Here is a 14787-nt window from a genome sequence, read left to right as displayed (position 1 = left end):
AGTTTTAAGGATTCTTGTCGTCAAAAATTCTTACAAACTAGAACAATCTTAAAAAAACAACTGTGATTCAACTGTAATTAACTAAAAAGATTATTAGACAGAAATATATAGATTTATGATCCAATCAATTGGAGCAATGCACCATTTTATATTATAAAACAGTAAGCAACTAAGTAAGATTTCATAAACACTCCAAATATCTCTTAAAATTCATACAGTACATCAATCACTAATTCATTTTTATTACTTTTCTTTTTTCGAGTTAACAATAATGTTGCTGGTGATATATGTTTTTGTAATTATTTTAACTGAATAGGAAAGCGTGGAGAATAAATTGCACATTTTGTAAGTGTTGTTTTAGTGGGAATGAGTGTCGGCTCCTTGGTTCTTCTACCCTCTTAAACTGAAAACCAAAGCTTAAAGCTTTGCACTGTTATCTTTTCACATGTATTGACAACAAAATTCCTTAAACAATAGAAAGAAAATTAGGTGCAACAATTCTCATTCCTTATACCATCTTGTGACCATTTTCCTTTAAAAAAGGGACCGGTTTTGTTAACCATTGCTAGTTAGTAGTCACATTCTGTTAGTTGTGTTTCCTTTCCCTCTTGGACCATTTTATAAAGCTTCACCTTCAACCATTGCTTCTTTCATTCACATTCTTCATTCCAGGTAAAGCTACTGAGATTCATAAACATATTCATCACTTCTGCATACACACATTCTGTTATTTTTATTGTTTTTATAGCTCTTATCAATTGTTAGTTTGTGGGGTTGGTTAAAGTTTATGTTTTTGGCTTTAGAACCAATCTAGGATAAGTTTTTTGGATTGGAATTTGGAATAGGATCAATGGTTTTTTTGTGATACTTATGGGAGATACGTGTTGTGTACTTTTGCAGGTTGATATTTTGGCTTTTGTTGTTTTTGTGGTTCAATATGATATTATTGTATGGAAATGCTAGTTTGGTGAGTTTTCCATTTTTAGGAACCAATAGGGCATTTGGGCTAGTTTCGCTTGATTGTTTATGCAATATCAGAGGTTAAGACTCACTAGATTAATTTGTTCATTGAATTGGTTAAGTTTTCTGGCACCCAATGGATGAAGCAATTCACTTATTCTTGGACCATGATATGAAGTTTAGTTATTTATAGTTTTGAAATAACATGGGTTGACTAGGTGACATCATTGTCCATGATTTTCATTGCATGTTCTTTGTTTGTATTTCCCTTTTTGTCTGCTAATCTGCCACTGCAAGATTTCAAAAAGGATAACTTTTTTTCTCTTCCTATTAAGGGTCTCCACTCTCCATGAGTTGCAAAGGATTTCTGAAAGCCAGATAGAACTTTTCTGATAACACAACTGCAGAAGGAAATATCAAAGGTATCATATTTCCTCGTGGTTGTTATTTGGTTTGATCATTGATTTCTGAAATAACAAGAACACATAGTAGATTTTTTGTTGGTAAATGGTAGGTTTAAGTGATAATTGGTTGGAAAGATGATATAACTAATTCCTCAGTTAATTAGTGTAAGGATTTCCTTTAGTATGTGTCATTATTTGACCAGGATGTTACTATGTGCCTTTTATCAAATGATATCATGTCCTTTATGTCAATTAAGTATATGCTCTATTGATTATACTTCTACTTATCTCTTCTCTATTGATAGGTTTATCATTTTCTATTTGGTGAGTTTGTGCAAAATGGAGAGCACAAGAATAGGTCAAAGGTTAAACCTTATAGTAGTATGTGTACTCCTATTACTGAAGACAGAAGCTTCTTCTTATGTACCAATCACTTATGTCCGAAATGCGGTAGCCAAAGGAGCCGGTGAGGAATCTTTGTTGTGGTTGATCCTAGTGAACTTTACTAATTTTGTTCTTTATCTCATGCTTACGGAAATTGAAATTTAAAATGTTGTGCAGTTTGTTTGGATGGGAGTCCTCCAGCTTACCATTTTGATAAGGGATTTGGTGCAGGGATTAATAGTTGGTTAGTTCAATTTGAGGTGTGTTCCTTTCTGCAAATTGCCATCAATAATAAGTCTATAGTCTTTACCAAGAAATGATCAAGTTCATTTTTTATTATTCATTTATTTGTTCCTTTTACATGTATGAGTAAAACTATTTCTTTGTTAATAATTCCAATTCCATAAGAAGTAGGACATCACAAATTGTTTTTCTCTGTTGGAACATGCAACCTTCTAGCCATGATAACTGGCCTACTGAGATTATAGAGTTCAAGTTTAGATTATTTGTGTAGTGATTCTTAAATGTCAAATATAGTCATAGAAGGTTCTCTTTTATAGGCAATGAACTTTAATTCAATGATATTTTAGGGAGGAGGATGGTGCAACAATGTCACTACTTGCCTTTCTCGAAAGTACAATCGTTTAGGTTCATCCAAGCAAATGGCAAAGCAAATTGCCTTTTCTGGAATCTTAGGTAACAAGCACCAGTTCAATCCAGGTATTTCCTACAACTCAATAAATAGGCCTTGTTTCTCTTGATGCACTCAACATTTTGTTCAGATTTCTAATGAATGCTATAAATTCCAGATTTCTACAACTGGAACAGAATCAAGGTTAGGTACTGTGATGGGGCATCATTTACTGGTGATGTGGAAGCAGTAAATCCTGTAAGCTTTGCTGAACTAAAAGCAACTCGAAAAACTAAATTTCAAGCAAAATATTAGTCAATAACCATTAGTAAATTTTTATGTCCTGTTATTTTTTTAGGAGAGGTTTTAATGATGTGATATGTAAATCAGGTAACCAAGTTGCACTTCAGAGGAGCAAGGGTTTTTACTGCTGTCGTCGAGGATTTACTCGCAAAAGGAATGAAAAATGCTCGAAACGTGGGAGACATTGATCTTTTGCTACTTTCTTTTTTCTCCTTTGTGATGTTTTGATTCACTCATTGGAACTTATACTACAGGCTATTATATCTGGATGTTCAGCTGGAGGATTGACTTCAATATTGCATTGTGATCGCTTTCGAGCACTATTACCTACACGAGCTCAAGTTAAATGCATCTCGGACGCTGGTTATTTTATCAATGCGTTAGTTCCTTTTGTTTGAATTTTACTTGGCCTTTTTTCATTGAAACTTCAAGAGTTCCTTAGATCATTTTATGAACCGTTATGTTATTGTTGCACAACAGAAGGGATGTCGCTGGAACACGACACATTGAACAGTTCTTCAGTCAAATTGTTGCAACACATGTACTACTGCTTTCCGACTTTTCATTTGAAAGATGCTTTCCGAAGCTTTTATTCAAGGGAGATTAAATTGTCTGATTATTATTTGATCCTTTTTTAGGGCTCTGCTAGGAATTTGCCTCCATCATGCATTTCAAGACTCAGCCCAGGGCTGGTGAGTTTTGAACTATAGTTTCATCCTCTATCTTTTTTATTCCTTCTTTGATGTTACTAATACTTCTGATTCCTAAACAATATTGTAGTGCTTTTTCCCGCAATATTTTGTATCACAAATCGCTACACCAATCTTCCTTATAAATGCGGCATATGACTCATGGCAGGTCAGATTTTTCAGTTGTTCAAGAAATATCATTTTAGTTGCATACATTATCTTGGTTACTATCATTTTACTTAACCAATAGGTTAAATAATTGTATATGCAAAATTATCTTGGTTATTATAAAAAATTGATCCAAGACTACTCTACATACTCTTTATCTAAATATTTCATGATTTACTGTGAGATTTTGCTTTCTCTAAAATAAAACTTCTGTAAAATGGGTAATGGTTCTTGATAACTCATCTTCGTATTAAACTTATCATTTGATGTTTTTTCTACTAGTCTTTTCCCTGACCTTAGCAATATTAGTTTGATTCAGATTAAGAACATTTTGGCACCGGGTGTTGCTGATCCTCTTGGCCATTGGCATAGCTGCAAGCTTGATATAAACAACTGCTCATCCAATCAACTTGGTACAATGCAAGGTAATTACTATGATCTTAATAAACTCATTGAAGGAATTTTGATAAGTCTCTAATCATCCTTACAAAGCTGTCTATATTCTATAACTTGTCAGGCCTATCTCAAATTTGTTTATAGACCTTAACAATATTGGCATAAGAAGAACAGTCTTCTATAGGATCTAGTATTCTCATATCAATTTGTTTCTGACAGCAGTTTTATGACTTCACTTTTATGCATGAGTTAATTTTCAGGCTTCAGGACAGAATTCTTAAGAGCATTGACTGTGCTAGGGAACTCTCAATCTAAAGGAATGTTTATAGACTCTTGCTATGCTCACTGCCAAACTGAAATGCAAGAGACATGGTTCACAAGTGACTCTCCGCTCCTGGCCAAGACAGTAAGAGACTGCATTATTTATACCTTTGGAAAACATTCATAAAGATTAAGGGCCCCTTTGTTTAGGTTCTTGAAAAATGATACTCAATAAACATTTTTTGGCACACTTTTTGTCAATACTGAATTTCATATTTTTTTTCCTCCCCAACTAAACATTCTTAGTAAAAACTCAACCAAACAAGCATATGAACACAAGAAGTTGTGTTTTTCATAAAAAAACACTTTTTTGCAAGAAAAAAAGCTTAAACAAGTGGACTCTACAACAATAGTTGTTCAACTATATAACATGTCATGAGCATTTTGTGTGCTTTTGTTTTACAATTCTTGTCTTTACATAATAACATCACATTTACATTCTGCAGACAATTGCAAAGGCAGTAGCAGACTGGTTTTATGATAGAAGGCTTTTCCATCAGATAGATTGTCCTTATCCTTGCAATCCAAGTTGCCACAACCGAATTTTTGATCCACGGCACGACAACCCTGGAATATAGATTCATTTCATGAAAATTTATACATAGATTTTTATCATTCTTATAAACCATACTTACTGGTTTAATTGCTTATTGGTTAAGAAAAAGAAAAGAAATTTGATTATGATTTATCAAGCTAGCAAAATAAGGACATGCTGCTATTGCACCATACTTGTGTGTTGGGTGCCCCTCCATCATTGTTTATGTCACAACTATAATCTTAATAAGAATGTAATATATTCTATGTTGTTTCAACTTCATGTATCTGTTATTTGGTTAAGTGGATTTATTATATTTTATCTGAATGTTAGAAAAATGTGATACTACTTAAAAATGTAAGATGCATCAGCAAGAAGGGCCAAATTTCCACAATTATCAAACAAGGTGAGCTAAGTTGCAATATTCTGCAATGGAACACTACTTTCAAGTATACTAAATATTAATGTCATAAAGCAAGAAGTTGAGAATTTCATGCTTTTCTTTAAGACACAAAAAACTTTGATTCCTTAACCAACTTTAAGATGTGAAAAAATGAGCAACAGAAACAACTAGACAAAGGGAAAAAGGGGAAAAAGAAAGTGATGTCACGTGGAGGGAAAAAAAGCAAGTTCCATCAATGCTATAAATTTTCAAGGTTCAATTATCGGCTCATCGCATTCCCTGTTAGTTCCACAGGATTGGGACCACATGCATTCTCTTGTTTAATATCACGGGGTATATTCATGAAGAACAAAGATCCTCTCAAGTAATGAAGAGACAAATACTTGTTTTTTTCCATGTTTTTAATGATAAAAATGTAATTTCATCGGATAAATGTGTTGTTATATATTATTTATCACTCTATTAATATAGAGAATCATTACTCATTCATTAAAGATGTTATTGAGAAGTTGCCTTGGCCCCATGGTTGTGGTTATTTTATCTCAGCCAATTTGTTGCAACCATGTGTTTACAACAACAACCAATAGATTCTGCTATTTATCATGAAAAAAAAATGATGTAACAATGTGTTTCATTTTCAGCTGCTCTTTGAGATCATAAAAGGTTATGCTAGTGTCCCTAATTTTTAGCAATATCAAACAAACATACTTTATGATTAATTAATAGAAAATATAAATCAACTATCCAAAGTATCAATAATGTCTCTAAATACTTAGAGACCAAAAGTAGTTGAAAGTTCAATCATAATGATGATTCAAAGTAAAGGCAAAAGATGCGAGTTGAGGCAGCTCCACAGGAGGGACCTTATCACTTGAGCCATGCATGTGGCTATGACAAATTGAATGTGATTGTATGTAAGACACGCATCACATAGTGTACCATCAAAAACTAAATTTCAAATCCTCAAACCGTGGAACATAACAATGCCACTCTTTTTTTTATTAATCTTCTCACCAATTTCATAATACTTTCCTTACCATAGCTACCAGATGTCGATTCCGGGTATAAGGTATTCAATTATAATAGGTGAACATGAGGCAAGAAAATTGTTACTTAGTAATTACGAGGTTAATTATTACTTAGTGATTAAGAAGTTATGAATTCAATTAATGAAAAAAGTCTTTCTATTTACATACTAAGATTGAATACTTCTAATCTCTTCATATTTCATTGAGTGATCTCCAATAATGGATTGTCCTATTTTTATGACGAATATTGTATACTAGATCTTTTTTATACGATCAAAATATCTCTTAACTTTTGTGTCCTAATAAGTGTCGCTCCTCGCACCAATGTCATTATTAAGATTCGAACCTCATAAAATTTATTGACCTTATACGACTAGACCAATACCATATTGATGGCAGGATTAGGTATAAGAGAGCATGGATAAATAAATCAAGGAAGGATGTAAGTATGTTCCTTATTTAAAAAGCTTCTTTTCCCGTTTCCCTGTGAAGTTGGCTTGTCTCATTCAAATGCAGAAACTACTCACCCACCAAAATCCAACCCCTTCTACTCATTTCCCCTCACACACTCAACCATCCTCTTCTTATTTGAATTCGACCCTCTTCTTCACATATAATGCAACATAACACCATTCAAAAAATGCAACTTTAGTTTGCCACCTCTGTAGATCTGAAACACCTGGGATCTCAAAAAGAACAAAATTTGAGGATTGGGTTTTACTCTTTGGCGTATTGGGTATTCGAAAAAGCATTTTTTTTCTTCTAGAAACTTGTGGAGGCATTTTTCGGATCAATAATGGGGTCCAATGGCAGCAAAAGCACTTCATCGTCGTGTTCTGGTAGTTTCCGAAAGGGTCGATCTAAAAGCCACGGAGGTTTCCAATCTTATTGTTTAGGAACAACATCTGGATCTCATGATTGTGATAATGACGAGGTAATTCAGCAATATTTTCGGTTTTATTACCCTTTAGCTTATGAATCAATCTCTTTGATTTTTTTGCTTATTCTTTTAAAATGTGTTATATTTCGGGGTGGCTTTGATTTTGGATTGTAATATGGAGGTAGCTACAAGGATCACATTGTTTAGGATTCAGAAGTTACTTGCTTTATGCCTCTGTTCAGTGTTAGATAAATTATATTTTTAGAAAGGATAAAATTTTCTAGATTTTCATGCAGTTTATCTGTTCCTTTTTACCCATTGTCGGATGCTATATTATTTGAGTTTTTTGTTGCAATATACTAAAATGAGCTTAATTTCTTAAGCTTGTTGAAATAAGCTATAAATAGCTTATATGAATGTCATAACTCAAGCTTATTTTCATAGGTCAATTTGACGACGTATTAACACTGCTAAAATGAGCTTATTTTCATCTTGTATTAATGACAGTTTTGGTTGAGTGATCAAAGTTTATGGCACTAATTGTCATTTGTAACTCATGCTTTAGGTTTTTGAGCAGAATAAAGTAAATAGAAATGATGTTATATACACCAGTGACAACGAAATAGACCCAGATGAAGTGAAGATAGATTCTTTTAGAAAAGTTAAATCTGGTGAAATGCCTTGCATGCCCTCTAACGTCAACCTTGATGACTGGGATCACACTGCATCCAGAACCGACAGCAGCTCTGCCCATACTTCTTCATCTCAGTCCTTGAACCCTTCAAGTCGATTCTTTTCTCGCTTAAGTCTTATTCCTGGTAATATAAGCTTCAGACTTAGCAGAACTACCAGTTTGAGGTCATCGAGGCCTTGTCCTGTTTCTTCTGCAAGCCCCTCAATATTTGACAATGAAAATGAGCTTAATCTGCATTCATGGCGTCCTGCCAACTTGGTTAATGGAAATGAACCTCAACAGGGTAGTGACTCACGTAATGCATCTTTTGTTAATCGAGTTCCTGTACAGTATCATGAAGATGCTTCTAATAATTTAAGATCTATCACCCCAGCACTGGGTTCGCCTCAAAACTTGCAGAGAAGTCCCGCAATTTATCCTATCCAGGATGTAGTCACAGATAGAGATGGTACAAGAGAAGTGCTGGATTTAAACTTGTTTACTCCACAAATTCATACAGAGTCTGAAAGTGTTGAGACTAGACATACTGATAGACGAAGTGGAGTTCGAGATCATGTTGAACGTAATGTTCATTTTACAAGAACTTTAAGTGTTGGAAGGCTTCGTCATAGAGTTCTCCGTCGATCAACATTGTCTGATTTCACCTTTTGCCCTTTGCAACAAGAAAGAGAAGTAAGGGATGCTCGTCAGAATAATGGAAGACAAGTAGGGGAGAGAGATACAATAGTGTCACCATCTGATCCTAATGCTGTAAGTTCTCCTTCCACATCTGGATATTCTCCATCTACTATGTCTAGCTCCTCGTTTACCTTCCAAGAGTATGAGGTCGAGACTTCACGATCAAGAGAAACTAGGTATCAGGATCTACTGGAACATAGATCTAATTTCCTCGAACGTAGAAGAAGAATGCGGTCACGGGTTAGTAGACTTTGTAAATTTTGAGTGATAATTGATGGTTTTATAGTATATTACCTTACAAGAAGCATAACCTTATAATAGGGAATAAAACACAGGGAAAATGTTATGCTTGTACTCAAACTAATGTGGCACACCTACATGTAGCATAGTAATGAGTTTGTTAACATCTGTACATGATCTCTTTTGTCATGCCCCTAAAGTTAATCATCTACATTTAAATTGGTTTAGGTTCGTGCTCTTCAGAGGTTGGGTAGCCGATTTGAAAATCTTTCTGGACATGAAAGATCATGCATCTTGTCTGGTCAACTTAGAAATGGTCATTGTTCATGCCGAATCAGCAGTCATGAACGTAGTACCAATTCAAATGATGATACCAATGCTAGAGCTAGTATATCAAGAATTGTTATGTTAGCTGAAGCTTTATTTGAGGTAAGTTAGTGTGCCTTTAATGTATTGTTTGTCTTTCATTATATATTTATACATGAATAATTGTGCATATTCTAATTAGGTTGTGGACGAAATTCACCAGCAACCTGTGGTATTATCTTCCCGCCCATCTGTGTCTTCTATTGGATCTGTTCCTGCGCCTAATGAAGTCGTGGAATCCTTGCCTGTTAAATTATACACAAAGTTGAACAAATATCAAGAAGATGCTGTACAGTAAGTATTCAGGTTTACACACCACTTGGTGTTCCTTTATAAAATTGCCACTTCACTACCGAGTTGTTGCACTTGTAGCATAATTAGCTCTAAATTTCAGGATTTGTGATATGGATTTATATGTACTTGTTGAGATTCTCATTACTCATTAGTTTTTTTGTCTTAGTATCATTTGTTTTTGTTGGGTGTATTCAACTGTGAAGTTATGAGATGAGTGAAAGAGTTTATAAGTAGAGAATACTCATGTAACCACTCCATTGAGGTTTTGGTTCAAGATGTGTTTGTCTCACTTATAATTGAGTTTTCACTCTCCCATGGCCTGCTAACATTGAGTCTTCCCGATGATTAGAGGCTTGCAACGGAGTAGGGCCTTTTACCTGCACCTGTTGTAATACTTTCTGTTCTACTCAGTAATCAGTAATTCAGTATGCACATGTGCATTTTGCCTTTCTTCTTTATTTTTATAATTTTTTTAGGTTTATTAAACTTAATCTTGTGTAGGCATGCCATTAATAATGGATCACACTAATGGGTTTTCTTCACCTTTGTTTAAATCTTAATTTCACAGATGTTATATATGCCTTGCCGAGTATGAGGATGGAGACAGCATGCGAGTACTGCCTTGCCGTCATGAATTTCATAGAACATGTATAGACAAGTGGTTGAAGGAGATTCACAGGTACACAGGAATAGAGAATATGGATTTGAGTCTTCTTGTGGTTAACTAAATGGTTAATAAAGTTAGTCCTGCCAATTTACTGCTTTAAGTATTAATGCATTTTGAGGCTTTGGAACCTTTGTAGTAGGTGGAACGGAACAATAAAGAATATAGATTAGTGAGTTTTGCATTTTATGTATTGAAGACACTCTAAAAAAATAGCAAGTGTAGTGTTGGATAAAGTTTTACCATAAAACTAAATATTTGCAAAACTATATGCTGGTAAGGTAATGGTTGGACATTAGCAAAACTGACTGAATGCTATGCCATCTCTTATATGGGCATCTTCCCAAATTTCTGGAGATTATCAACCTGCAGTCAAGCCCTTTAAGATTTAAATTTAAATACCCTTCTGCCAAACTTGGTGTTATGGATTTAAATCTTTTCATTTGCACAACTTTTAAGAGATCCTTTCTGTAAAAAATTTACTGAGCTATATATGCCATGATGCTCCATGTTACTCTCCTCTATCTGTGTAATAATTATGTACTAGCTTTATATGGAACTCAACTTGTGCTAATGATAATGATGTTTTGAAATATATATATATATATATGTATGTATCTAACTTTTTCTTCATATTATTATTATTATAAACAGGGTATGCCCACTATGTCGCGGTGACATCTGTGTATCTGATTCATTGTCAACGGAGAACTAAAGTGACAATTTGTTGATCAGCATCTCCTCTAAAGTATATCCACATACACTGATGTGTGACTATTATAAGTTCATTTCTTTTCTGCTAGCATTCATTATTGTTGTCAATGATTATTCACTCGAATTACTGAATAAACATGAAAGCATTGTAGAAATAGACTGAACTAGTAGCTCCCTCTGCTTCCATCACCAAGTGAAAGAGAGGGACTATTGTCTATTTGTGAACATGTTTCAGAAAAGGTGCTCATGTTATATCCAACATCCTTTTCTTTTGCCCCACAAAAGTAACAGTTAAACGATGACTTTTCATCTTTAGTGATATTGCAGCATCTTTGACTGAAGCAGTATAACATTCTCATTGTCTGTAGGCCAGTGAAGCAAATGTAACATTTGTGCACGCGTGTGAATGTGTGATATTCTTTTCACTTTTGAAAGGGAGAAAAGAAACATATTAGCAGTGTAGAGGAATAGATGAAAAGTTGATAAGTTTATTGATGTAGAAAAAAGTAGTAATAGTAGTAATTTCTGACTGACTCCTACCTCACCTGAAAGAACAACTAGACTACAACAATCATTTGTATAACTAGGTTTGTTTACCTAGTTACTTTTTCACTGTCTGGTTCCTGTTCTTCAATCATGATGACAACCCGGAATAATTATATTGGTCCATGAGAGTGTAGTTATTCATCATTTTAGATAGAAATTACATGCTTAGTCACTGAAAGCATATCGATACAGAAACACAACCACTGCCTCCCATATTGTCACCAAGTCGTGCCTTCTCGCTGCCATGTTGGCCTGCCTTGTGGTGCCTCCTTCGCCCAGCCATTATGGCTCAGACGGAGATGTGACAATAGCACACAAAGATGGTGGCCTGGATCTGGTGCGACCATGGATGAAGGTAGATTGGGAAGTTGGTAAAAAAACAAAAAAAAATTTATTTAAAATTGAAATTCTTAAGGTGTTTGGATCACAGTTTATCAATAGAAAATGTCTATCTTAAGTCAGTGGCGGAGCTTGGTTGGACTTGGAGCGCAGAGGGTGGCAATGGATCACCAGAATTTGATTTCTTTCAATTTTCATATCTACTACCAACTAAATAAATGTTATATTAGCATCCAATAATTGTATTCGACAAATATGTGGCCTTACAATGGAAAGTAGGCTTATGCTAGGGGCTAATTTACTTAGGCTTTCTATTCCATTGTTGCCCTTAGTTCCTTTGGTATCTCTATATTAATCATAACAAGTTTATCTTGATGATCCACTTCTTTGACATAAAACCAAATTAATATTTAATAATACATGTTTTTTGTTCCAACCTAAGTCACTTATGATATCACATAGCGTTAGAGTATAACTCTTGAGCTTAATTCTCATGTAATTTGGACAAGTCTATATATCTTCGTTTTTTTTATAAATAATGATTAAAATGTTTCTACTTTACTTGTTTGTGATCTTCTTAAATTTTATGATCTAATTAACAACTCGTGAACCTTTTAGGCCTTAGTTCTCTTTGATTTCCAAAGTTTCTTTTACTTCTAACTTTTAAATCTTACGTAAAAAGTACAATTTTTCTCATCTTTATTTAGTGTGAAGCTCTTCATAATATAAACAATCATGATCATCCTTGAAAATCTTAATAAATAGTTTTTTATCCTTCCTTAATATTTGTTTCCTTCATTAAGACCTTTTCAATTGCATTTTTAATATGCTTCACTTAGTTCAAATCTCTTATTTTTTCTATGCTATGCAAACAAATATATGATGGCTTATTCCCCTCTCTGAATATAAGAATGGTAGGGACAAAAAAAGTAACGATATTCAATTCCAAATTCACTAATCACTAACAATTAGTGTATATGGCTATTACATTGGCCACTATTGAATCAGACAGAAACTGTAATATATAAATAAAAAGTCTAGGTACGCAATCATAAAGAAAGCTTCTAATTAATATGCAGTTATTATATTGAACAAGGTTAGACAAATTCATGCATGATAAAACATTACAACCTGTGGAGATGTGCCAATCAGACATCTAAAGCTTTCCTACAACAACATCCATGCACTGCTACTTTGTGGTTTTTAGTGCCCTTATGAAGAATCCAGAGAAGAATTCCAATGATAGTTTATAATATGCCTAAAAAATTAATTACAAGGTTCTCATCTTCATCTATATTTCTTTCCCTGCGTACACATTCTATACAAAATCAAAGCTAAAAGCAACTCTAGCATAACTTTACAACAATAGAACATATACCCCTGAATAGACCACTGTGATGATAAGATTTGACTAAGATGTACCCTACGAAGATTTATTTATGTGAATAGATGTTAACGACCCAACAATAATAAGATTCCATCAGTATCTTTAAATTTTAGACAAATCTTTTGCTAAAGACCCCAACAATAATAAGCGTGCTTTCTTGTGTTTAACTAAATCGATTCCATGACATTGGTAATTTCATCATACAATTAAGGACGAGCTTATTGTATAGGTCTTGTAATCAGTGAGAAGTTTTTCTCTTTATAAGTAAAAGTAAACATTAGTAGTATTCAAAAAAGTGAAAAACCCTATTAATTAATTAGGGTTATTAGAAAACACGTGCTTATCAGCATGCAAGATGCAGAACCCAGGCAACACAAGATATCAAAGTTGAAGACAATATTATCAACACCCGTAAATTGTTGCACACACCCCAGAGGGTGCATTGGTTATGTCAACCTATGAAACAGATTGTTACCGTAGCTTGCAACAATTCTAAATGACATAAGATAATATTTATTGGCTGGGTCACGATGACGCGAATCTCCTTTGGGGTGGTTCTCATTTCACGATCGTTCTTGGATGGTGTATCACCTTTAGTCGAGATTGCTTGAAACATGGCCTAGGCTAGCTTTATTTTTGGCCGAGACAAATAGAGTAAATTTAGGCAGCGGAAATAAACTTGATTGGATAAAAGAAATGGAGAAGATATGAAGATGATGGCGCCACAAACAAGTGAGTTGTTTGATAAGCCAAGTGATAATCGTCACGAGGAAAGATCCTTGATAAGATTGATAATTCTTGGTTCAGCCAAGAATGGTTTTAGGAGCCCTTGCTCAACTAAAGGAAATCAATTCCAAAACAAAATTCAAATTCAACCTTTTTTTTTCATTTAGCAAATTGAAGTACATTTATAGGCAAGCCATCTTGGCTCCCCATGTAACCTACTATGAACTAAGACTCATTTTGTGTTAGATTAATCCTACTTCATGGCTGGTTACATTGGATCTTTTTCCAACCATGATTAACACAGAATAAAGCAAGTAAAGATCCCACATGGGAATTCATAAATAATTAAATTACAAAATGCAATATACTTTGAATTTCCATGAAGAAGTGATACACTTTAGCCTAGGATTCCTTAATTCTTTGGAGAAATTCGGCCATCATTGAATGTCATGGTCCCCACGAGTTTAAGGAAGCAATTTAGACTTTGAATTGTGCATTTAGAATTGGCTGGATGCATTGCACGAAAATTACACCCACACTTATCATGCTTGAGTTCCCCATTCGGATGAATTAATTGAGTGGAGGCTTTGCACGAAAATCACACTCTCACTTATCAAGCTTGAGTTCCCCATTCAGATGAATTAAGTGAGTGGAGACTTTGCACGAAAATCACATCCTTAATTAATCATTCTTGAGTTCCCAATCTGATGAATTAAGTGCAACCTCTCTCCGGCTTTAATAATGGTAGTTGTAATTAATGTCAATTGTTCACTCTTCAAACATGCCTTTATTCTGAATTCAAACTAATGAAAACATGCTTAAAACATCAAAAAGTAATTAGGAAATATTAAAATTGGCACGCCACAAGTTTTCCCGAATTTTTTGGTAAACACAGCCAGACCATGCCCTGGGACACGATCGTGTCTCAATTATAATCTTGGGAAATTTCAGACATAGGCGTACACGGCCTAGCCGTGTCCTGGGGCACCACCATGTTCAACATTTTCCATTTTTTTTTGCCAATTTTCAAAGTAGCA

The 14787-nt window shown here is 34.2% G+C and overlaps 2 protein-coding genes across 4 annotated transcripts; both read left to right on the top strand.

Moving 5' to 3' along the window:
• Positions 348-5071, top strand: LOC109331850 (pectin acetylesterase 8-like). Of its 3 annotated transcripts, XM_019566609.1 has the most exons (15): positions 348-672; positions 901-967; positions 1296-1382; positions 1670-1830; positions 1926-2008; positions 2339-2468; positions 2558-2637; positions 2770-2856; positions 2937-3061; positions 3163-3223; positions 3321-3374; positions 3463-3540; positions 3859-3964; positions 4196-4341; positions 4703-5071. In XM_019566609.1, exons 4-15 carry the CDS (start codon positions 1704-1706, stop codon positions 4832-4834), a joined length of 1209 nt encoding a protein of 402 aa, XP_019422154.1. In that variant the 5' UTR covers positions 348-672; positions 901-967; positions 1296-1382; positions 1670-1703; the 3' UTR covers positions 4835-5071. The 3 variants fall into 3 exon arrangements, with proteins under 3 accessions (XP_019422154.1, XP_019422155.1, XP_019422153.1); XM_019566610.1 differs by lacking the exon at positions 901-967 and having other exon boundaries at positions 348-670; positions 1269-1382; XM_019566608.1 differs by lacking the exon at positions 901-967.
• Positions 6843-11031, top strand: LOC109331762 (the record flags this gene model as incomplete). The annotated part of the gene is given in 6 exon segments (XM_019566467.1): positions 6843-7156; positions 7668-8714; positions 8943-9143; positions 9223-9374; positions 9943-10053; positions 10693-11031. Coding segments are annotated over 6 exon segments (1710 nt in total). The 3' UTR covers positions 10754-11031.

This window comes from Lupinus angustifolius, chromosome LG17 (assembly GCF_001865875.1).
Source record: "Lupinus angustifolius cultivar Tanjil chromosome LG17, LupAngTanjil_v1.0, whole genome shotgun sequence".
Taxonomy (NCBI): domain Eukaryota; kingdom Viridiplantae; phylum Streptophyta; class Magnoliopsida; order Fabales; family Fabaceae; genus Lupinus; species Lupinus angustifolius.
The sequence above is the reverse complement of the archived record's forward strand: the minus strand, read 5'-3'. Positions and strand labels throughout refer to the sequence as shown.

Coding starts and splice junctions, on each gene's coding strand:
- LOC109331850 (XM_019566610.1), top strand. CDS start 1,704: ATGGAGAGCACAAGAATAGGTCAAAGGTTAAACCTTATAGTAGTATGT. Junction 2,469..2,557: donor CAAGCACCAGTTCAATCCAG/GTATTTCCTACA, acceptor TATAAATTCCAG/ATTTCTACAACTGGAACAGA. Junction 3,541..3,858: donor CGGCATATGACTCATGGCAG/GTCAGATTTTTC, acceptor AGTTTGATTCAG/ATTAAGAACATTTTGGCACC.